Source organism: Oncorhynchus mykiss, chromosome 7, assembly GCF_013265735.2.
Source record: "Oncorhynchus mykiss isolate Arlee chromosome 7, USDA_OmykA_1.1, whole genome shotgun sequence".
NCBI lineage: Eukaryota > Metazoa > Chordata > Actinopteri > Salmoniformes > Salmonidae > Oncorhynchus > Oncorhynchus mykiss.
In genome coordinates this window covers 49682321-49706910 of record NC_048571.1, presented here as the reverse complement: position 1 = coordinate 49706910, position 24590 = coordinate 49682321, and the positions used below count along the sequence as shown (strand labels likewise).

At 43.1% G+C, this 24590-nt stretch overlaps 1 protein-coding gene across 3 annotated transcripts in view; it reads left to right on the top strand.

Moving 5' to 3' along the window:
* Positions 1-24590, top strand: part of LOC110527961 (chemokine-like protein TAFA-1) — a 276554-nt gene that overhangs the window by 229665 nt on the left and 22299 nt on the right. For all 3 annotated transcript variants that reach the window (XR_005052595.1, XR_005052596.1, XM_021609612.2), the window contains exon 3: positions 10227-10367. Coding sequence is in view for 1 of the 3 variants with exons in the window: in XM_021609612.2 (XP_021465287.1) it covers positions 10227-10367 (141 nt within the window). In the remaining 2 variants the exon portion in view is untranslated. The remainder of the gene's footprint in view (positions 1-10226; positions 10368-24590) is intronic.

The window sequence follows — 24590 nt, the reverse complement described above, 5'->3', positions numbered from 1 at the left end:
AAACTCCATAATTAATCTAAAATAGCAGAATTACATTGTAAATAACATAGGCCAGTATCAGCTTCTTTTCATAAACAAACGGGAAGTAATCAACTCAAACTGCAGCGGTCAAATGATTTGTGCACAGAAGCATGAAAAGAAGCTGATACTGGCCTTTATTATTTATTTATGAAATTGTAGCTTAATTAAATTGATTTATATTATGGTGTTTCTATCCCCCCCCCCCCCAAAACGAAAATACATTTGACATTATCCTATGTATTGCCCACCTAAAATTCTGTTAACACATTTGATGTCCTTCGTAATAGAAACAACACATCCAAATGTTAGAAAGTATAATATAAACTAGATATAAGGCTACTGTGGGTGGGTAGGCTAAATGACTACAACGAATAGGCATAATTCAAAGAATAATGATAAAGGAAACTAAAAACGCTAGGCAGAGCATGCCCAGAGCCTGTGGGTGAGCAGTACCAGAGCGAAATTGGAATCGGAGGGAAGGCTGACACCATTTTTCCCCAGTCTGCTATAATTATGCTTTGCTCCTTGCTCCACACTCACCCACATACAGTGCCTTCAGAAAGTATTCATACCCCTTGTCTTATTCTACATTTGTGATCGACAGGCTCAAATCGGTCTAATGTAGCAACATTTGAAATTGTGTTTTGTTTTTTTACGTTGGATAAAGGCAGAGACACAGAGCTACAAAATGGTATATCATACACTACAGTTGAGGAACAATGGGAAAGTAATTTTGCTTTGAAAGTTGATAAACTTGTAAACTCACTTTTGAGAAAATGGCCTTTGAATGTTTTGGTACTACTATTGGAGAGCCCTTCTTTGTCTACACCCATTCAGCATCGTTCACACCTTTCTTAAGCTTTAGCCTCACCCGTCTCTTTAAGGGTTGATCTGAGCGTTCTGTACTAACAGCAGTCAAGCACCCATGCTAACTTGCTAGCTACTTCCAAACAACTAAGTGAGAGAGAACAGCTCACTGAACAATACTCACCCCAGCAGAGCTGGTTAGGCTGTTATGTTATCGAGAGCATTGGTGACTGCAACTGTGCTGTCAGATTGTCAGTTCGTAAACTCAGAACCTTTCACGTTCAGAGCGCACACTGGGCGCTTTGGCCGATGAGTAGGGTTGATCTGAACATTCTGACCTCACAACGGCAGTCAAGCACCCAAGCTAACTGGCTAATATTGGCTAGCATGCTAGCTACTTCCAGATACATAATGAGAGAACACCCCATTCTGACCATTTCACTTGCCCTAGCAGAGCTGGTTAGGCTGTTTTCATGTTATCCAGAGTGTTCGTGACTGTAACTGTGCTGCTGCCTAAAATTTAATTGCGCTTTTTTGCCGACGTTTACTGACACCAGCCATATTCAACTGGTGTTTAGCCTTCGTAAATTCATCAGTTATTCTGGGCTCACTAAGATGAGTCTTTTATTAAGACATGTAGCTAGATAACTAGCTAGGTAAACAATGAACCTTAATCCCGACTTATGACGTTACTGCCCTACATGAATCTGCAGGTAGCTAACCAACCAGGTTAAATGTTAGCTAGCTTACATTAGGCTATAACTAGTGGCTCTGAGATACGAATTATAAGATCATACACCTAACATTTGTAAGTGAGCAAGAAAACTCATGTTAGCTAGCTAGCTAACAGTACACTTTAACTTGAAATGAAAATACTTTATGTCAAAATTAGAAAGTGAAATATCTGAAAATGTAGCTAGATAGACTAACTTACCGATGGTCTGAAAACGGAGTAGATAGCCACAGCGAATTTATCAGCTAGTATGTCTATCAACAATTGTTGCAGTGACATGGTATTGAAATGGATATTTGCATAACTAGTGGCTCTGAGATACGAATTATAAGATCATACACCTAACATTCGTAAGTGAGCAAGAAAACTCATGTTAGCTAGCTAGCTAACAGTACACTTTAACTTGAAATGAAAATACTTTATGTCAAAATTAGAAAGTGAAATATCTGAAAATGTAGCTAGATAGACTAACTTACCGATGGTCTGAAAACGGAGTAGATAGCCACAGCGAATTTATCAGCTAGTATGTCTATCAACAATTGTTGCAGTGACATGGTATTGAAATATATATATTTGCATTATGGAGTCTTTTGTTAAGACATGTAGCTAGATAGCTTAACAATGAACCATAATCCTGACTCATGATGTTACTACCCTGCATGTACACTTTAAGTACACTTTAAATTAAATCACATTCTGTCAAAATTAGAAACGTGTAATATCTGAAAAAATAACTAGCTAGACTATCTTAACGTATACATCATTGTTGGACGTGTCTCCTGTCGGATGCCATGTTGCCCTTAGTTTGAAGATGTAATCAGGAGACATGTGTTTTCTCCATCTCCTTAGCTATCATACTCGAATTCCATTGATTTCAAATCTCGGTCCTCCAGAAAGTGGAGAGCGTTCATGTAACGTTGGCCAGCAAGCCAGTCAGCAAACGTTAGCTAGCTAACAGTACATTTTAACTTGACATTAGGTTTATGCAGTTTTACTAGGCGATACATAAAAAAAATGTGTTAGACAGGATTACCTAGACATACTGACCAGCTCAAAAAGACAGAAGCGTGCTATTTGGCAGACCAATCCAAACGAATCTCTCAGCATGTTCAGCCCAGTCATTATCTCAGCCAATAATGGCTAGTGGAAGGTTGCTGCCTTTTTCTGTGGCTAAACCAACTAGGCTTGTAATTTAACAATTTTATTTTGTATTTACAGATGGCATACATGTTTGTTATTATGGCACATGAAAGTTCACATGTTCGAGAAGGAATTTTCTGCCAAAAAAACACATTTTTATTCAAAAAAAAAGTTTACCTCCAAATGGCTCTCGTGTGAAGTAGTGACCCCGCGACATACGCTTAGTTTACAGAAACAGGTCACATGTTGTTATGTTACAGCCTGAATTCAAAATGGATTAAATTGGAGGGTTTTCTCACCCATATACACACAATACTCCATAATGACAAAGTGAAAACATATTTTTGGAAAATGTTACTCATTTGTAAAAAGGAAATACTGAAATATCTCATTTACATGAGCATTTGCACCCTTGAGTCAATACTTTGTAGAAGCACTTTTGGCAGCTATTACAAATGTGAGGTTTTCTGGGTAAGTCTCTAAACGCTGTCCAAGCCTGAATTGTGCTACATTTGCTCATTATTCTTGCCAAAATATTCAAGCTCTGTCAAATTGGTTGTTTATCATTGCTAGAAGTCCATTTTCAGGTCTTACCATATATTTCCAAGTAGATTTAAGTCAAGGTCACTCAGGAACATTCACTGTCTTCTTGGTAAGGAACTCCAGTGTAGATTTGGCCTTCTGTTTTATGCTACTGTCCTGCTGAAAAGGTGAATGCATCTCCCAGTGTCTGGTGGAAAGCACCAGGTTTTCCTCTGGGGTTTTGCCTATGCTTAGATCCAGTCTGCTTATTTTTTATCCTGAAAACTGCCCAATCCTTAATTATTCCAAGCATACCCATAACATGATGCAGCCACCACATTACTTGAAAATATGGAGACTGTTATTCAGTAAGGTGTTAAATTCGATTTGCCCCAAACATTTTTTGCAGTATTACTTTAGTGCCTTGTTGTAAACAGGAAGCAAGTTTGGAATATTTGTATTCTACATAGGCTTCCTTCTTTTCACTCTGTCAATTAGTATTGTGGATTAACTACAACTTTGTTCATCCATCCTCAGTTTTCTCATGTCACAGCCATTATACTCTGTAATTGTTGTAAAGTCACCAATGGCCTCATGGTGAAATCCATGAGAAGTTGACTTAGGAAGGAAACCTCTATCTTTTAGTGATGTTGTGTATTGATACACCATCCAAAGGCAGAGTTCATCTGTCCAGTGTCTGTGTTCTTTTGCCCATCTTAATATTTTATTGTTATTGGCCAGTCTGATATATGGCTTTTTCTTTACAACTCTGCCTAGAAGGCCAGCATCCCGGAGTCGTCTCTTCACTGTTGACGTTGAGAGTGGTGTTTTGCGGGTACTATTTAATGAAGCTGCAAAAACTGTCTAGTTTCTCAAACTAGACACTCTAATGTACTTGTCCTCTTGCTCAGTTTTGCACCGGGGCCTCCCACTCCTCTTTCTATTCTAGTTAGAGCCAGTTTGCGCTGTTCTGTGAAGGGAGTAGTACACAGTGTTGTACGAGATCTTCAGTTTCTTGGCATTTTCTCGCATGGAATAGCCTTAATTTCTCAGAACAAGAATAGACTGACGAGTTTCAGAAGAAAGTCTTTGTTTCTGGACATTTTGAGCCTGTAATCAAACCCACAAATGCTGATGTTCCAGATACTCAACTAGTCTAAAGAAGGCCAGTTTTATTACTTCTTTAATCAGAACAACAGTTTTCAGCAGTGCTAACATAATTGCAAAAGGGTTTTCTAATGATCAATTAGGCTTTTAAAATGATAAACTTGGATTAGCTAACACAACGTGCGATTGGAACCCAGGAGTGATGGTTGCTGATGATGGGTCTCTGTAAGCTAGATATTACATAAAAAATATGCAATAGTCATTTACAATATTATCAAAGTCTACACTATATTTCTGATCAAGTTGATGTTATTTTAATGGGAAAAAATGTGCCTTTCTTTCAAGAACAATTACATTTCTAAGTGACCCCAAACTTTTGAATGGTAGTGTATGTCACAAGCACAGGATACAGAAGGTATAAATGGTACTATGAAATGGTTACTTGCATAGTGGAGTCTTTTATTTAGACATGTAGCTAGCTAGCTAAACAATGAACCATAATCCCAACTCATAATGTTACTATCCTGTGTGAATCTGCAGGTAGCTAATCAACTAGGGTAAAATGTTAGCTAGCTAGCTACCTAATAATACCTAATTATTTTTTTATTTTTTAAAATTTTATTTCACCTTTATTTAACCAGGTAGGCTAGTTGAGAACAAGTTCTCATTTACAACTACGACCTGATAAAGCATAGCAAGATAAAGCATAGCAGGCTTTCGAAGACCTTAGATAGGCAGGGCAGGATGGATATAGGTGTTTAACAGTTTGGGTCCAGGGTGTCTCCCACTTTGAAGAGGGGGATGACTGCTGCAGCTTTCCAATCCTTGGGGATCTCAGACGATATGAAAGAGAGGTTGAACAGGCTGGTAATAGGGGTTGCGACAATGGCGGCAGATAGTTTCAGAAATAGAGGGTCCAGATTGTCAAGACCAGCTGATTTGTACAGGTCCAGGTTTTGCAGCTCTTTCAGAACATCTGCTATCTGGATTTGGGTAAAGGAGAAGCTGGGGAGGCTTGGGCGAGTAACTGCGGGGGGGGGGCCTCAGTGCAGTGGGCAGCTCGGAGGAGGTGCTCTTGTTCTCCATGGACTTTACAGTGTCCCATAACTTTTTGGAGTTAGAGCTACAGGATGCAAATTTCTGCTTGAAAAAGCTGGCCTTTGCTTTCGTGACTGACTGCGTGTATTGGTTCCTGACTTCCCTGAACAGTTGCATATCGCGGGGACTATTCGATGCTATTACAGTCCGCCACAGGATGTTTTTGCGCTGGTCGAGGGCAGTCAGGTCTGGAGTGAATCAAGGGCTATATCTGTTCTTAGTTCTGCATTTTTTTTAAAGGAGCATGCTTATCTAAGATGGTGAGGAAGTTACTTTTAAAGAATGACCAGGCATCCTCAACTGACGGGATGAGGTCAATATCCTTCCAGGATACCCGGGCCAGGTCGATTAGAAAGGCCTGCTCGCAGAAGTGTTTTAGGGAGCGTTTGACAGTGATGAGGGGTGGTCGTTTGACTGCGGGCCCGTAGCGTTACAGGCAAGGAGGCAGTGATCACTGAGATCCGGATTGAAGACAGCGGAGGTGTATTTGGAGGGCCAGTTGGTCAGGATAGCGTCTATGAGGATGCCCTTGTTTACAGATTTAGGGTTGTACCTGGTGGTAATAATGCAAATGGCTCTAAGAAACAAATAATATTACTACACATCATACACATAATGTTAGCTAGCGAGCCAGCCTGCTAACATTAGCTAGCTAGCTAACAGTACGCTTTAACTTGCATGAAAATGACTGTTTCTGACAAAACTAGAAATATAATATCTTAAAATGTTGCTAGCTAGACTCTTTTACAAGGATGAATGCTTCTCCCTCTCTGTCACAGATGCCATGGTTGCCCTTATTTTGAAGATGTAATCCAGAGACAGGTGTTTTATAAAAAAGCTTGTGTGTTCTCTTTTTAACTCACTCCACATATTTACAATCAAACGGCAGATCTTTTTTCCATCTCCTTTGCTGTCATACTCTGCTTCCACCGGGTGTTCCACTGATTTCAAAACTTGGTCCTTCAGAAAGTGGAGAGCAAAACCTTTGAAGTTTTTTGGGAAATCTTTCAAAAAAGACACATTAGAAAGGATTACCTACACATACTGAGCAGGTCATGTTATAGACTGAAGCATGCTACATGGCAGACCAATCCAAAGTCATCTCTCGGCATATCCAGCCCATCCATTATTTCAGCCAATCATGGCTATCGGGAAGGTTCCAGTCTTTTTCCATGGCTAAACCAACTAAGCTCATAATTTAACAATTGTATTTGTATTTACAGATGGAATTCAAGTTTGTAATTAAGGAACATGAAAGTTCACATGTTCCAGAAGGCATTTCTGCCAAAAAACACATTTTTATCAAACATTTCTGTTATCTCTGCACTGACATAGACAAAAACAGTGCTATTGTCTCAATGTCTGAACTGGACAGATTTAGTGAGAGGGGAGATGGTAGCCCGCACACCCCTGTCCCCCAAAGTGTCAAAACACAAAGCTCCTTCTCTTTCCAGTGAGTTTTCTCTTCATCTGATGTTGCCATAGGAGATTCATACTTAAATGTGCATATGCGTGGGTGTATACAATACACACCATGCAGCACACATCCAATCCTACCTTATTACTGCTTTCAAACTTGGGTTTCTTTGCTTTTTAAACATGAGCGGTTAATTCATTACTGTGAATAATGACTCTGATCTGTAAGCTTCCATTTCTCATCTCTTCTCTCTCTTCATATTCCAGCGCTCCTTCGTTAGTGGGGTTTTAATTGGCCGTTGGGCTAAGCTGAAAACAATGAAGAATTGATTTCCTTAAACATAATCACCTAAACCAGTCGCCTAATGACTGCTGTCACTGTGGGCTCCGAGGAGAAAAATGACCAGTCGATGCTCTCATTGATGCCCTTCACCTCATCCCACCAAAGGGTAGAAAGCAGAACCACCTACCCCATCTTACCTGTTTGAATAAACCCTTCTAGCTGAGTGACAGCCTGTGTACCGTCCATCCATCAAACACACATGCACGCGCGCATGCACACATACATGTACAGTGCACCTTGTTTACATTCACATACACAAAGACAAATACACAGACACACACACAAATGTGCACACACAGGCCAGGAACAGACGCACACACACAGGCATGCAGCACACAGGCATGCAGCACACAGTTATGCAAGCACACACACACAAACATAACAGATAAGTATTAGCCCCATGCTGACATGGTCCAAGTGAGCTTAGGTGTACTGTATGAGGACAGCATAATGTACTGTCCAAGTGCCCATTTGTCCTCTGCATATCACTCCCCTCTGGCCCCATGGTGTCCGATCAGGTCTATTGTACTGCTCACATTCTCTGTCTGCACAGATGGTACTGAGTTAACTGCTCTAATGTCCACCTGGCTGATGGCTGGACATAGAGCTGCTTATCTCACCCCAGGGTCTGGAGCTAAATAACACACACATGCGTGCGCATACACGTACACATACACACATGCGTGCACACACAGGCACGCACACACAATCACACACACGCATGCATTCAGATACACATACACACAGGCACGCCCAAATGCAAGAACACACATACACAAACACACACACGCAAGTCCTATGTTTTGATCAAATATCCCATATGGAGGTGAGATAGAAGAGATGAGTTTGGAAGAAGAGATGATACCATATTCTTTGAATGTCCTTTGAAATTCATTTCATACAGATATCCAATATTAATTTGACCAGTTTCTCACATCAGAAAAATAATTCTACAGCAACAGGACATGTGAATTATATGGATTATAAATAATGGAAATATTTGCAAGAGTTGATACATTTTTCTTTAGGGCAAATCAAGTCTGACATATTTAAGTGGAAATTACAAACTTGAGAAGCCTTTTTAAACCTTGAAAATGCTCTGTGACAACAGAGTGATCAAATGAAGAGGGGACCCCGGTACATGTTCATCACACCGGTTTGCATTTCTTATTGACAGAATAATTGATTCCTCATAGCAATGCATTTTCAGAATTTAGGAGTCTGATGGAATCATTGTGGTTTTTGACCAACATCGACAAAAGGCCAGGGAGCATGATAAATATTCCCTAAGTAGTCAGGACTTGAAGGTGGGCATTTTGTGAGGGCTGCCTCTACAACAGGCTTGAAAGCATGTCTCCAGGCAGGAAACTACCAGTAAAATATTGAATAAATCCAACATATTGTGAGTTTTGGGGTTTAAATATAGTGCACTCAAGGGATTCTTTCCTCACTTTTATGGTTTGTGTTATGCCTCATGGCCCGATATACTGTATCAAAAACTAAGCTTGTGGAGAGTGACATTAATTCTGCAGGACAGCGGTGGCCAACATAACTGCAAATGTACTCCTTTTAATCCCAGTCTTCTCTGCCTGTGGTCTGGGCATAGCAGACCTTGATGAAAATGTGAAAAGAAAAGTGTTATCAAGCTCAGTTCAGATATTTTTTTCAAGATCCAGCAACTTCAAACGTTCACACAGTCATCCTCCAATAAGACAATATAACGATTTTACCAGCATGTTTAAAATGCAATACCACCATGAAGAAAATCACACTGCTACAAAAGAGGAAAAGTTCTTTGGTTCCCTTTTACCTATTCTCCCTCTGATCATCCCTCTCTCCTCTCCTCTGTGAGCTCCAGTTTAATTGTTGGACGATGGTGTCTGTGGTGACGGCTGTCAGAGGAAGATGAAGAGTTTTTCCTGGGGCGTGAAGAGAGGGCCACACGGTGATGGAGGGCCCCTCTCCTGCAGCTCCGCTGGCTGCATTAGCACGCCACTTTATAACTATGTGAAAGGGGCACTTCCAGTGGCTCCCTCATTACTCACCGGCCCAGTCGGTGCTCTGGCAGGCCCCTGCCCTCTCTCTCTCTATCCATCCTCTCTCTCCATTCTCCTCTCTCCATTTTTTGGAGAGGAGGGACGTCCCTAGGCTCCATCAGCCCCTCGCTCCCCAGGGTGATCCCTATTGTTACTTTGACCCATCAGTGGCACATTTCTCCTCCACATTATTTTGACACCCTCTTTTCTCAGGACGAGGTCCATTGTGCTGCAGTTGTTGTAAATGATGTCACCTCTGTAGAAGAGCCATTGTTAGTGGAGGCTGGTTTAACCCTGTCAGCCTGGTTAAGGCCTGGTGTGTGTTGTAATAAGGAGATTTAATTGCTCCGTTTCTCCAGGCCTTCACTCCTGAACCTACTGGAACAGATGATTATCATATGCAGGCTCTCAGGGATGCAAGGAGAGCCACATTAATGCAAGAGCAGAGCATGCTTTCCTCATCAGGGAGGGATTTGTAATGGATTGAGAAACACCCTGAGAGTCAAATTAGAATCATCTAAATGCCTCTAGGGGCAATTTGCAGCGCATGCTGTGGTGAAGAGGATAACATAGTAATTGCATGTTATGTGCCTTACATTTATTTTCAGCAGTATTTTTACAATGTGTACTATGTGATTATATGAACTCATGATTTAATTAAGTTCAGGTTGTTAAAAACAACAGAAAGGTATTTACCCTTAGATAAATGTAGCCATTTAAAAAGATGGAGTGAGTAACCATAGAAGCTAATTAAAAGAAGCATTATGGGCCTATTAAGTACAATGTATTTTTATAGCACACTGTCGATCATTTGTTCTATATAGAATTCACATCAGGGATCTATTTCATTTCTAACACCATTTTGTACATATACCAAACATCATCGAACATCAACCCTACTCTTGACGTTGTAGTATATGTTCCACAGTAATTAACCAACCAAACTCCTCAGCTCCATGTGTCGGCTAACCACGTGTCTCTGTCCCTCTGTGTGTGTCCTCAGAAGGAGGGACGTGTGAGGTGATCGCAGCCCACCGGTGCTGTAATAAGAACCGTATCGAGGAGCGCTCCCAGACCGTCAAGTGCTCCTGTCTACCCGGAAAGGTGGCCGGGACGACACGCAACAAACCCTCTTGTGTGGATGGTAAGGACATGTTCATAGCATGTTTTTCACTTTTTAATATCACATATGGCTTAATATTCTCAAAAGAAGTAGTTCTCTAAATGTATTGTAGAGGTACTTTTTTTTACAATCATTTATAGCTGATTGTAATTACAATATTGCTGGCTTTTACATACTTTTGAATGAGACTGCAACACGTTGAGGTATTTCAACAGCTTTCTACCTAATGCGGCTCATTCTTACATGAGTAGGGTTGCAAAGCTACTGGTATTTTACCCACGTTACTGGAATTTTCAGTAATTTTAGTAATTAACTGAAAATCTATGGCAGAAATGTAGGTAATTTATACTTGAATAACTTTCAAAAAATGTAGTCATATATAGTATTCATTTTTATATCTCGTCCATATTGTCCATGTAGATACACCATATTGTTCAAGATAAAATAGTCTAATTAATGAAAGGACAAAGGCACTATTTTCAATTACCTTTGCAACTTGTCCAACTATTGACATTTTTCACAACTGTCACCAGTTTGACGCCACAACATTTACAACAAGTACATATTGACATAGTAAAATAAATCAGTGTAAAAAAAATATGAAGGATATTTCATGCTGAAGTCCTCATATTAAACGACCGAGGGTGTTGATGTTTTATATTTACGATGATGTTTAACAGCTTTGTCATCCCATTTTATTAATTAAAAAAAGAATGTTATTGAATTATTTCATATAGTTTACATATGATAAGGCCACACAGAGGGGCAGAGATAATTACACCTGTGATAATCTGAAGTATCCCAAAAGGGCCACTCGATACTAGTCTACGATCCTTGAAAGATGCCAACATTCTGGTAGTTTACTGGTAAACTTCAAAAGTGTCAAATAATATACTCTATGCATGACTCTCTTCTGTCCTAATGAAGTCAATTAAGATAATATCAAAGCAATCTAAATTGGAGACTAAATCGAATCTGGGTGAGTGCTGCAAAGGATTGTGGGAGACAAGCAATGCCTTAGATGCACAGCTGAGGACATGAGAATTACCCATGTTGAATATTGCATGGCCCAAGGCATCTTAGGTTCATAAATGAAAAAATAAAAAACTGTCCTCACAAAGGAACGACATAGTCTTCTTCATGAATGACGGTACACCAGAGAAGGGGTATGTCTGCCCTATTCAATCCATTTCATTGGCTTGTTTAGCTACATCTGACACATGAGACCGACAAAGCTAAGCAAATTCATCCTTGGAACCAACTGAGGAAACTTTTTGAAAGTTCTGAACTGAGCTCCTAAGGCTAAGGACTCCGAACTTGGTTGACTTACTAAATTTAAGAAAGCCGGCGTGTTCCACAGCTACTGGTTGCGTGCCACGTCATCAACTGTGTCATTGACTGACAAATTTCTATGACATACAGTTGAAGTCGGGAGTCTACATACACCTTAGCCAATTACATTTAAACTCAGTTTTTCACAATTCCTGACATTTTATCCGAGTAAAAATTCCCTGTCTTAGGTCAGTTAGGATCACCGCTTTATTTTAAGAATGTGAAATGTCAGAATAATAGTAGAGAGAATGATTTATTTCAGCTTTTATTTCTTTCATCACATTCCCAGTGGGTTAGAAGGTTACACACACTCAATTAGTATTTGATAGCATTGCCTTTAAATTGTTTAACTTGGGTCAAACATTTTGGGTAGCCTTACACAAGTTTTCCACAATAAGTTGGGTAAATTTTGTCCCATTCCTCCTGACAGAACTGGTGTAACTGAGTCAGGTTTGTAGGCCTCCTTGCTCGCACACGCTTTTTCAGTCCTGCCCAAAAAATGTCAATAGGACTTTGTGATGGCCACTCCAATACCTTGACTTTGTTGTCCTTAAGCCATTTTGCCACAACTTTGGTAGTTTGCTTGGGGTCATTGTCCATTTGGAGGATCCATTTGTGACCAATCTTTACCTTCCTGACCGATGTCTTGAGATATTGCTTCAATATATCCACATCATTTTCCTGCCTCATGATGCCATCTATTTTGTGAAGTGCACCAGTTCCTCCTGCAGCAAAGCATCCCCACAACATGATGCTGCCACCTCCCGTGCTTCACAGTTGGGATGGTGTTCTTCGGCTTGCAGGCCTCCTGGTCAATATTGCCAAACAGTTCTATTTTTGTTTCATCAGACCGGAGAACATTTCTCAAAAAAGTACGATCTTTGTCCCCATGTGCAGTTGCAAACCGTAGTCTGTAGGCTTTTTTATGGCGATTTTGGAGCAGTTGCTTCTTCCTTGCTGGGTGTCCTTTCAGGTTATGTCTATATAGGACTCGTTTTACTGTGGATATAGATACTTTTGTAGCTGTTTCCTCCAGCATCTTCACAAGGTCCTTTGCTGTTGTTCTGGGATAATTTGCACTTTTTGCACCAAAGTGCGTTCATCTCTAGGAGACAGAACGCGTCTTCTTCCTGAGCGGTATGACGGCTGCGTGGTCCTATGGTGTTTATACTTGCGTACTATTGTTTGTACAGATGAACATGGCATTTGGAAATTGCTCCCAAGGATGATCCAGACTTGTGGAGGTCTACAATATTTTTTCTGAGGTCTTGGCTGATTTCTTTTGATTTTCCCATGATGTCAAGCAAAGAGACACTGAGTTTGAAGGTAAGCCTTGAAATATTAAATAAATAAATAAATACAATTATATCAATTAGCCTATCAGAAGTTTCTAAAGCCATTACATCATTTTTTTGAATTTTCCAAGCTGCTTAAAGGCACAGTCGACTTAGTGTATGTAAACTTCTAAAACACTGGAATTGTGATAAGGTGAATTATAAGGGAAATAATCTGTCTGTAAACAATTGTTGGAAAAATTACTTTTGTCATGCACAAAGTTGATGGCCTAACCGACTTGCCAAAACTATATTTTGTTAACAAGAAATTTGTAGTGGTTGAAAAACAAGTTTTAATGACTCCAACCTACAGTGCCTTGCGAAAGTATTCGGCCCCCTTGAACTTTGCGACCTTTGCTACATTTCAGGCTTCAAACATAAAGATATAAAACTGTATTTTTTTGTGAAGAATCAACAACAAGTGGGACACAATCATGAAGTGGAACGACATTTATTGGATATTTCAAACTTTTTTAACAAATCAAAAACTGAAAAATTGGGCGTGCAAAATTATTCAGCCCCCTTAAGTTAATACTTTGTAGCACCACCTTTTGCTGCGATTACAGCTGTAAGTCGCTTGGGGTATGTGTCACGCCCTGACCATAGTTTACTTTGTATTTTCTATGTTTTGATTGGTCAGGGTGTGATCTGAGTGGGTATTCTATGTTTCATGTCTTGTTTGTCTATTTCTATGTTCAGCCTGATATGGTTCTCAGTCAGAGGCAGGTGTTCGTCATTGTCTCTGATTGGGAACCATATTTAGGTAGCCTGGGTTTCACTGTGTGTTTGTGGGTGATTGTTCCTGTCTATGTGTTTTTCACCAGATAGGCTGTTTTAGGTTTTCGTTACGTTCATCACGTTCTTTATTTTGTAGTGTTTGCATTGATTCGTGTTTTACGTTTGTTCATTAAAACATGGATCGCAATCTACACGCTGCATTTTGGTCCGACTCTCCTTCTCACGAAGAAAACCGTTACAGAATCACCCACCACCAACGGACCAAGCAGCGTGTCAACAGGCAGGAGCAGCGCGAGGAGAAGCGCAATAAGGATTTCTGGACATGGGAGGAAATCCTCGACGGGAGAGGACCCTGGGCTAAACCAGGGGAGTGTAGCCGCACTAAGGTGCAGCGGGAGAAGAAACAACAGGAACAGCCCAAGGAGGAGTACAGTATGGAGTATACTACTTGGGAGGAGATCGACAGGTGGGCGGCCGACCCAGGGAGAGTGCCGGAGCCCGCCTGGGATTCGCTGGAGCAGTGCGAGGAAGGTTACCGTAGAATGGAGGCGGTGAAAGCAGAGAGGCGCTGGTATGAGAAGGCAGCTCGGCGACGCGGATGGAAGCTTGAGAGGCAGCCCCAAAAATTTCTTGGGGGGGGGCTAACAGGGAGTATGGCTACGCCAGGTAGGAGACCTGCGCAAACTCCCTGTGCTTACCGGGGGGCTAGAGAGACCGGACAGGCACCGTGTTATGCAGTGGTGCGCACGGTGTCTCCAGTGCAGGTGCATAGCCCGGTGCGGTATATTCCAGCTCCGCATGTCTGCCGGGCTAGATTGAGCATCGAGCCTAATGCCATGAAGCCGGCTCTACGCAGCTGGTCCCCAGTGCGTCTCCTTGGGCCGGCTTACATGGCACCAGCTTTGCGCTCTGTGTCTCCGGTTCGCCTGCATAGCCCAGTGCGGGCTATTCCACCTCGCCGCACTGGCAGGGCGACCGTGAGCATTCAACCAGGTAAGGTTGGGCAGGCTCGGTGCTCAAGAGCTCCAGTGCGCCTGCACGGTCCGGTTTTTCCAGTACCACCTCCACACCCCAGCCCTCCGGTAGCAGCTCCCCGCACCAGGCTTCCTGTGCGTGTTCTCGGCCCAGTACCACCAGTGCCAGCACCACGCATCAGGCCTACAGTGCGCCTCGCCTGTCCAGCGCTGTCGGAGCCCTCCTCCTCTCCAGCGCTGTTGGAGTCTCCCGCCTGTCTAGCGCTGTTAGAGCCTTCCTTCTCTACAGCGCTGCCGGAGTCTCCCGCCTGTTCAGAACTGCCAGTCTGCATAGAGCTGCCAGTTTGCAAGGAGCTGCCAGTCTGCATAGAGCTGCCAGTCTGCAAGGAGCTGCCAGTCTGCAAGGAGCTGCCAGTCTGCAAGGAGCTGCCAGTCTGCATGGAGCTGCCAGTCTGCATAGAGCTGCCAGTCTGCAAGGAGCTGCCAGTCTGCAAGGAGCCGCCAGAGCTGCCTGTCTGCAGGATGCCGCCAAAGCTGCCAGTCTGCAAGGAGCCGCCAGAGCTGCCAGTCTGCAAGGAGCCGCCAGAGCTGCCAGTCTGCAAGGAGCAGCCAGGGCCGCCAGTCAGTATGGAGCAGCCAGGGCCGCCAGTCAGTATGGAGCAGCCAGGGCCGCCAGTCAGTATGGAGCAGCCAGGGCCGCCAGTCAGCATGGAGCAGCCAGGGCCGCCAGTCAGCATGGAGCAGCCAGTCAGCATGGAGCTGCCAGAGCAGCCAGTCAGCATGGAGCAGCCAGAGCTACCAGTCAGCATGGAGCAGCCAGTCAGCATGGAGCAGCCAGAGCTGCCAGTCAGCATGGAGCAGCCAGTCAGCATGGAGCTGCCAGTCGACCAGACTCTCCCAGATCTGCCAGTCGACCAGACTCTCCCAGATCTGCCAGTCGACCAGACTCTCCCAGATCTGCCAGTCGACCAGACTCTCCCAGATCTGCCAGTCGACCAGACTCTTCCAGATCTGCCAGTCGACCAGACTCTTCCAGATCTGCCAGTCGACCAGACTCTTCCAGATCTGCCAGTCGACCAGACTCTTCCAGATCTGCCAGTCGACCAGACTCTTCCAGATCTGCCAGTCGACCAGACTCTTCCAGATCTGCCAGTCGACCAGACTCTTCCAGATCTGCCAGTCGACCAGACTCTTCCAGATCCGCCAGTCGACCAGATTCTCCCAGATCCGCCAGTCGACCAGATTCTCCCAGATCCGCCAGTCGACCAGATTCTCCCAGATCCGCCAGTCGACCAGATTCTTCCAGATCTGCTAGTCGACCAGGATCTGCTGAAACCGCCAGCCGACCAGGATCTGCTGAAACCGCCAGCCAGCCAGGTTCTGGTAGTTTCTACTACCTGCCTGGGCTTCCTCTCAGTGCTGAGCTTCTTCTCAGTGCTGAGCTTCCTCTCAGTGCTGAGCTACCCATCTGTCCCGAGTTACCTCTGTCCCGAGCTGTCCCTCTGTCCCATGTTATCATTGTGGTGGGTAACCTATTTAGGGACGTTTAGGAGGGGGATTAAAACTGTCATGGAGTGGGGTCCACGTCCAGCGCCAGAGCCGCCACCGCGGACAGATGCCCACCCAGACCCTCCCCTATAGGTTCAGGTTTTGCGGCCGGAGTCCGCACCTTGGGGGGGGGGGTACTGTCACGCCCTGACCATAGTTTACTTTGTATTTTCTATGTTTTGATTGGTCAGGGTGTGATCTGAGTGGGTATTCTATGTTTCATGTCTTGTTTGTCTATTTCTATGTTCAGCCTGATATGGTTCTCAGTCAGAGGCAGGTGTTCGTCATTGTCTCTGATTGGGAACCATATTTAGGTAGCCTGGGTTTCACTGTGTGTTTGTGGGTGATTGTTCCTGTCTATGTGTTTTTCACCAGATAGGCTGTTTTAGGTTTTCGTTACGTTCATCACGTTCTTTATTTTGTAGTGTTTGCATTGATTCGTGTTTTACGTTTGTTCATTAAAACATGGATCGCAATCTACACGCTGCATTTTGGTCCGACTCTCCTTCTCACGAAGAAAACCGTTACAGTATGTCTCTATAAGTTTTGCACATCGAGAGACTGAATTTTTTTTCCCATTCCTCCTTGCAAAACAGCTCGAGCTCAGTGAGGTTGGATGGAGAGCATTTGTGAACAGCAGTTTTCAGTTCTTTCCACAGATTCTCGATTGGATTCAGGTCTGGACTTTGACTTGGCCATTCTAACACCTGGATATGTTTATTTTTGAACCATTCCATTGTAGATTTTGCTTTATGTTTTGGATCATTGTCTTGTTGGAAGACAAATCTCCGTCCCAGTCTCAGGTCTTTTGCAGACCATCAGGTTTTTTTCCAGAATGGCCCTGGATTTGGCTCCATCCATCTTCCCATCAATTTTAACCATCTTCCCTGGCCCTGCTGAAGAAAAGCAGGCCCAAACCATGATGCTGCCACCACCATGTTTGACAGTGGGGATGGTGTGTTCAGTGTGATGAGCTGTGTTGCTTTTACGCCAAACATAACGTTTTGCATTGTTGCCAAAAAGTTCCATTTTGGTTTCATCTGACCAGAGCACCTTCTTCCACATGTTTGGTGTGTCTCCCAGGTGGCTTGTGGCAAACTTTAAACAACACTTTTTATGGATATCTTTAAGAAATGGCTTTCTTCTTGCCACTCTTCCATAAAGGCCAGATTTGTGCAATATACGACTGATTGTTGTCCTATGGACAGAGTCTCCCACCTCAGCTGTAGATCTCTGCAGTTTATCCAGAGTGATCATGGGCCTCTTGGCTGCATCTCTGATCAGTCTTCTCCTTGTATGAGCTGAAAGTTTAGAGGGACGGCCAGGTCTTGGTAGATTTGCAGTGGTCTGATACTCCTTCCATTTCAATATTATCACTTGCACAGTGCTCCTTGGGATGTTTAAAGCTTGGGAAATCTTTTTGTATCCAAATTCCTTGTTATTGTTATTCATTATGCTCTCTGCGCTTTTAACGGACCTCTGAGACTATCACAGTGCAGGTGCATTTATACGAGACTTGATTACACACAGGTGGATTGTATTTATCATCATTAGTCATTTAGGTCAACATTGGATCATTCAGAGATCCTCACTGAACTTCTGGAGAGAGTTTGCTGCACTGAAAGTAAAGGGGCTGAATAATTTTGCACGCCCAATTTTTCAGTTGTTGATTTGTTAAAAAAGTTTGAAATATCCAATAAATGTCGTTCCACTTCATGATTGTGTCCCACTTGTTGTTGATTCTTCACAAAAAAATACAGTTTTATATCTTTATGTTTGAAGCCTGAAATGTGGCAAAAGGTCGCAAAGTTCAAGGGGGCCGAATACTTTCGCAAGGCACTGTAAGTGTATGTAAACTTCCGACTTCAACTGTATATTGCTTTAGCTGATACTTCAAATACCTATCCAGCCGTTGTAAGCTCTGTTAAGCATCAACAATGTCTGAGCATAAGAACGCACCCAGCATGTTATTAAGTGCATTTCCCAAAGGGAAAACCCACCTGAATTAAAGGATATAGTGTAGTATGTTAGACTGTTTGATATCCTTACATTGCCTTGGTGTGATAGAGTTTGATATGCTCAAGATATGAGGAGAGTTGAGAGGATGGGGAGTGAGGTGGTGGGGAGGGGAAAATGAATGGAGATGGTAGGAGAAGGGGATAGGGGGATGCAGAGGAGGGAAGGGAGGGCTGGGAGATGCTCACACTTCATGCCTCGGTGCTCCTGGCTCCTGCAGTGAGGAAAGAATCCCTGTACCTGTTACTGTATTAATTAACAGCCTGTTATATAGAGAGAGGGGATGGAAATGGAACTGACAAGTCACTGAGCAGCGTTGTTCCAGCAGTGAGCACCACGGCACCCCAGAAGGAGGGAGGGAGCGTGCCAGTGGTGCATATACCTCTTTCAGGTGAAACTACAGAGAAAAAAAAAATGGATGCCATTTTGTACTCATGATTATAACTTTGCATTTACATTTTTGTCATTTAGGAGATGCTCTTATTCAGAGCGACTTACAGGAGCAATTAGGGTTAAGTGCCTTGCTCAAGGGCACATAGACAGATTTTTTTACCTAGTCGGCTCAGAGGATAGAACCAGTTGGGTCAAATCGCAGGAGTCCGCAATCAAGGAACATCAATGAAAGTGTTAAGACTTTAGTGTGTGAACTCTCTCTGAAAGTTGTTTGTTTGGAGCCTGCGGGCCCCTGTTCAACTCTGTGAGGGATTATAGACCTGTGCAGTCAATGTCCCGTGACTGTCCCCTCAGTGGTGGGGTGGGGCACGGTGGGGTGCGCTGGCCCAGATGGAACTCATCCCCAGGTCTCCTATTATTAATGCTGCATCTACGATGAGTAACGATGCAGCTACCCAGCCGGGCTCATCTTACCCTCCAGTGGATACCTGCTGTGTTTGTCCCATAGACACAGACACACACACTCAGCACCCTATCTTCCCTACACGTGCACCAGGACTCCTGTACTGAGTGGCAAGACGTAGAGATCGATTACTCTCCTTTGAGACAGCATCCTGGGTGTGTTAACTGTCATTAGCATCAAACCAGGCAAACCCCTAAACAGAACAGAGAAAAGGGACTGCATTAAGATAAAACACTTACATTATTTTGTATGTAATATTTACTCCTTTGTGGATATGCGAGATGTGTATTTGTGTGATTCTTCCTTCGGGATTGGTAAATGATTGGGGTATTTATTAATGGATGGGAATGTGGTGCTTGTGTTGGAGGCTGGTGCCTCACATACTCGGTGGGGGAGTGCTGTAAGCTTATCCCTGCATGGGAATTGATTATTAGCTTTGACAAGTAGAACTACGTCCCAGTTATGTCAGGGCCAACAAGGCTTTTAGTGAGGAACATCCCTTTTAACAAGTCAAACACTCAGGCTTATTTCTTATTTCATACACATACTGTACAGTACACACACAGACACACATTTATTTTCCCTCTTGGGCATATTAAGTGTGATGCTAGCCGCTGATGGAGAATAAACCCTTCTGTTTGGCTGCGGGCGGGTAATACTGAGCATGACAGGTTGTCATGGTACATTTGAGCAACGTCCAGGGGGAAACGACACATGGACGCTAGCTACTTCAAGGGTGGAAAGAGATGCCTGATTCCTCCACACACTCTGCTGATCAAAAGAACCATCTAAATAGCTGCAGAATATCAAAAGCACTCGGACTAAACTACATAGTTTGAAAAGGCCCTTCAAAAGACAGTCTTTTCCCTACGCAAGGCCATTTCCATCATTAGTGATATGAATGTTTCAAAGAGAATACTTACTTCATTATATCTGAAGATATGAAATGCTACGTACACTGAGTATACAAAACCTAAAGAACACCTGCTCTGTCCATGACATAGGCTGACCAGGTGAATCCATGTGAAAGCTATGATCCCTTATTGATGTCACTTGTTAAATCCTCTCCAATCAATGTAGATGAAGGAGAGGAGACATGTTAAAGAAGGATATAGAAGCCTTGAGACGATTGAGACATGGACTGTGTATGGGTGCCATTCAGAGGTTGAATGGGCAAGACTAAATATTTAAGTGCCTTTGAACGGTTTGTGTCAAGAACTGCAACGCTGCTGGGTTTTTCACACTCAACAGTTTCCCGTGTGTACCAAGAATATTCCACCACCCAAAGGACATCCAGCCATCTTGACACAACTGTGGAAAGCATTGGAGTCAACGTGGGCCAGCATCCCTGTGGAACGCTTTCGACACCTTGTAGAGTCCATGCCCTGATGAATTGAGGCTATTCTGAGGGCAAAAGGGGGTACAACTCAACACTACAAAGCTGTTCTTAATGTTTGGTATACTCAGTGCATTTCATAATATGATGCAGCAGGATCATAAAGTAAAGCAAGAATAAGATAATTTTCTTCTACTGTACACACTGCTCAGACTATACAGAGGAGATGTATTCTTTATACACACACACACTTGTGCTGGCTGTGTGTGTGTGGATGCATTAAAACAATGCTTCAGACCTGGCTTTCCACTATTACCTTGCCTCACGGTTGACAGTGCAAAGTCTAAATCCAATGACATCTAAACAAAGTCACACAAAATGAACGTCAACTTCACTTATTGGAAGACCTCTGTCTTTCCCAGCATGCTTTACTCAGTTATAGACCCACTTGTGATGAGTAAGCCTGCAAGGCCTCAACCTGGTGCCAATACAAGGTCAGCAGAACAGGGCAGTAGCTCCTGTAGAAGAACAAGGCCTCCTCTCTCGCTGCGCGCCCGCCGGCAGGAGCAAAGTAAAAATACAAATACTAAAGGCTGCATGAGTCAGAGTTTTTTTTTAAATGTATTTTGAGTTATTATTGAACGGAACCAGGTAGCTAACGTCCTCCAACTTTGTTGCATTCCGCAAAACTCTTCCGCAAAAGCGGACATCATTGGACACTTGACAATTCAACTGACAAGACAGGAAGTGCTCAGCCAGTCATTCAGCCAGCCAGGGCTATTCTTTGTGTTCCCCGCTCTGCATAGTTCCACATATACTACTTCACGTCTGGACACTTTAAAGTTCCATCCATTGTCAACATTCTTTTTGCAAGAGCAATTCTACAGGTTACAATTGACAAGTCATGGGAGCTTCAACAACTCTCACCAGAGGTGATACAGTTCTACAATGACCACTCAGGCACACTTCAACAAGAAGAAAAAAACACTATCAGAAGCACATACACATACAGTGGGGAGAACAAGTATTTGATACACTACCGATTTTGCAGGTTTTCCTACTTACAAAGCATGTACAGGTCTGTAATTGTTTATCATAGGTACACTTCAACTATGAAAGACGGAATCTAAAACAAAAATCCAGAATATCACATTGTATGATTTTTAAGTAATTAATTTGCATTTTATTGCGTGACATAATTATTTGATACATCAGAAAAGCAGAATTTAATAATTGGTACAGAAACCTTTGTTTGCAATTACAGAGATCATACGTTTCCTGTCATTCTTGACCAGGTTTGCACACACTGCAGCAGGGATTTTGGCCCACTCCTCCATACAGACCTTCACCAGATCCTTCAGGTTTCGGGGCTGTCGCTGGGCAATATGGACTTTCAGCTCCCTCCAAATATTTTCTATTGGGTTCAGGTCTGGAGACTGGCTAGGCCACTCCAGGACCTTGAGATGCTTCTTACTCCTTAGTTGCCCTGACTGTGTGTTTTGGGTCGTTGTCATGCTGGAAGACCCAGCCACTACCCATCTTCAATGCTCTGACTGAGGGAAGGAGGTTGTTGGCCAAGATCTCACGATACATGGCCCCATCCATCCTCCCCTCAATACGGTGCAGTCGTCCTGTCCCCTTTGCAGAAAAGCATCCCCAAAGAATGATGTTTCCACCTCCATGCTTCACGGTTGGGATGGTGTCTTGGGGTTATACTCATCCTTATTCTTCCTCCAAACATGGCAAGTGGAGTTTAGACCAAAAAGCTCTATTTTTGTCTCATCAGACCACATGACCTTCTCCCATTCCTCCTCTGGATCATCCAGATGGTCATTGGCAAAATTCAGACGGGCCTGGACATGTGCTGGCTTGAGCAGGGGGACCTTGCGCGCGCTGCAGGATTTTAATCCATGACGGCGTAGTGTGTTACTAATGGTTTCCTTTAAGACTGTGGTCCCAGCTCTCTTCAGGTCATTGACCAGGTCCTGCTGTGTAGTTCTGAGCTGATCCCTCACCTTCCTCATGATCATTGATGCCCCACAAGGTGAGATCTTGCATGGAGTCCCAGACCGATTGTGATTGACCGTCATCTTGAACTTCTTCCATTTTCTAATAATTGCGCCAACAGTTGTTGTCTTCTCACCAACCTGCTTGCCTATTGTCCTGTAGCCCATCCCAGCCTTGTGCACGTCTACAATTTTATCCCTGATGTCCTTACACAGCTCTCTGGTCTTGGCCATTGTGGAGAGGTTGGAGTCTGTTTGATTGAGTGTGTGGACAGTTGTCTTTTATACAGGTAACGAGTTCAAACAGGTGCAGTTAATACAGGTAATGAGTGTAGAACAGGAGGGCTTCTTAAAGAAAAACTAACAGGTCTGTGAGAGCCGGAATTCTTACTGGTTGGTAGGTGATCAAATACTTATGTCATGCAATAAAATGCTAATTAATTACTTAAAAATCATACAATGTGATTTTCTGGATTTTTGTTTTAGATTCCGTCTCTCACAGTTGATGTGTAACTATGATCAAAACTACATACCTCTCCATGCTTTGTAAGTAGGAAAACCTGCAAAATTGGCAGTGTATCAAAAACTTGTTCTCCCCACTGTACATTACACACACACACACATACACTCACACACGCAAATATACACTTTCAAATTCCATAAATACAGGCTGTAGTCCCTGGGTAGTCATTATGAGTGTAAAATCTTGGACATGTAATAATTGAGAGGCCAAACAATAGTGTCTGTATAGCTAATCAAGAGCCAGTCTGGTAATGTGCAGAGCTGCGATTAATACAAAATAATGGCTTGTGAAACTGACCTCAGATCTAGGGTCTCTGTCTCGGCCCCTCCATAATCACACACTGGCTTCATTATTCCAGCTCTGTTGACCTTCCCCAGCCTTATTACTGCCATAACAAAATGGCTAGTCTCCCTGGGACTTCAGCCAGGCTCATCTCTCTGTGTAAGGACTGATCAGGCCTCTTCATTAAAACAATCAGCTCATTATACCCAGTTTGGGGGTTTGTTACTGGTCTGGTGAGATAGCACTCCCATGACTGATTGATTTGGAAATGAATGAGTGATGGGTTAGAGACACAGACACCGATTGTTGAGGTACTGTAGATTGATTGGAGTAGAAGAGTGTTTCTGACTATTAGAGGCTGGAGGGACATGGTGCCAGACAGAGAGGCACTGGAGGGCCAGAGGGGCGTTAGAGAGAGGCAGAGGGAGGCAGGGAGAGTTCCCCGTTACCCAGTGTGAACTATTGATCCCATGCCCCCAAACCCTGAAGAAAAGCCAAGACATAAGACAAAAACATTGGAAAATGTACATTTTTGGCTTGATTAATTTCAAGTAAGTCCAGTTCATGTATAGTGTAGAGAATCAATGTGCCATCTAAACTGCTGTGAAACATATTTTCAATACCCAAAAATAATGTATTTTCAGTTGTTTGAAACTGGTGTACAAAACCTAAAGTAAAATACTCAAAAACAAAACTTAAGAACCCAAAGCATAGAAGTAGCGCAGATAGAACATACCTACCACTTCTTAGACGTGCTTTAATTGAGAATGACATATCTATAACTTTCTATGTGAATTTGGTCAGGTCACCCAAAAATGTACACATTGCAGCTTTAACTATCCATTGAAACTTCAGGCATGCCCTCAAAACTCAACTGGGACAACATTCAATTATGTTTGCTCATCTGTCAACGCGTTCAAACATTGTGTAACATTGTGTTACCTGTCAGACATGTGTTAGGTTCAATCTATCACACACTGTAACTACCCCTGTGTGGATGCTTGACTATGGGGACGTCATCTACAGGTCAGCATGCAAGGGAGCCCTTGAGAATCGAGACATGCTTTATCATTCTGTCATTCTGCCAGGTTTTCCCCTTACACCTCTCATCATATGCGTTCTACACTGAGTTTACAAAACATTAAGAACACCTTCCTAATATTGACTTGCACCCCCTTTTGCCCTCAGAACAGCCTCAATTCGATGAAAGGACTAACACAATTGGTCTCTACAAGGTCTTGAAAGCGTTCCACAGAGATGCTGGCCCATGTTGACTCATGCTGGCCCATGTTTTTCTGT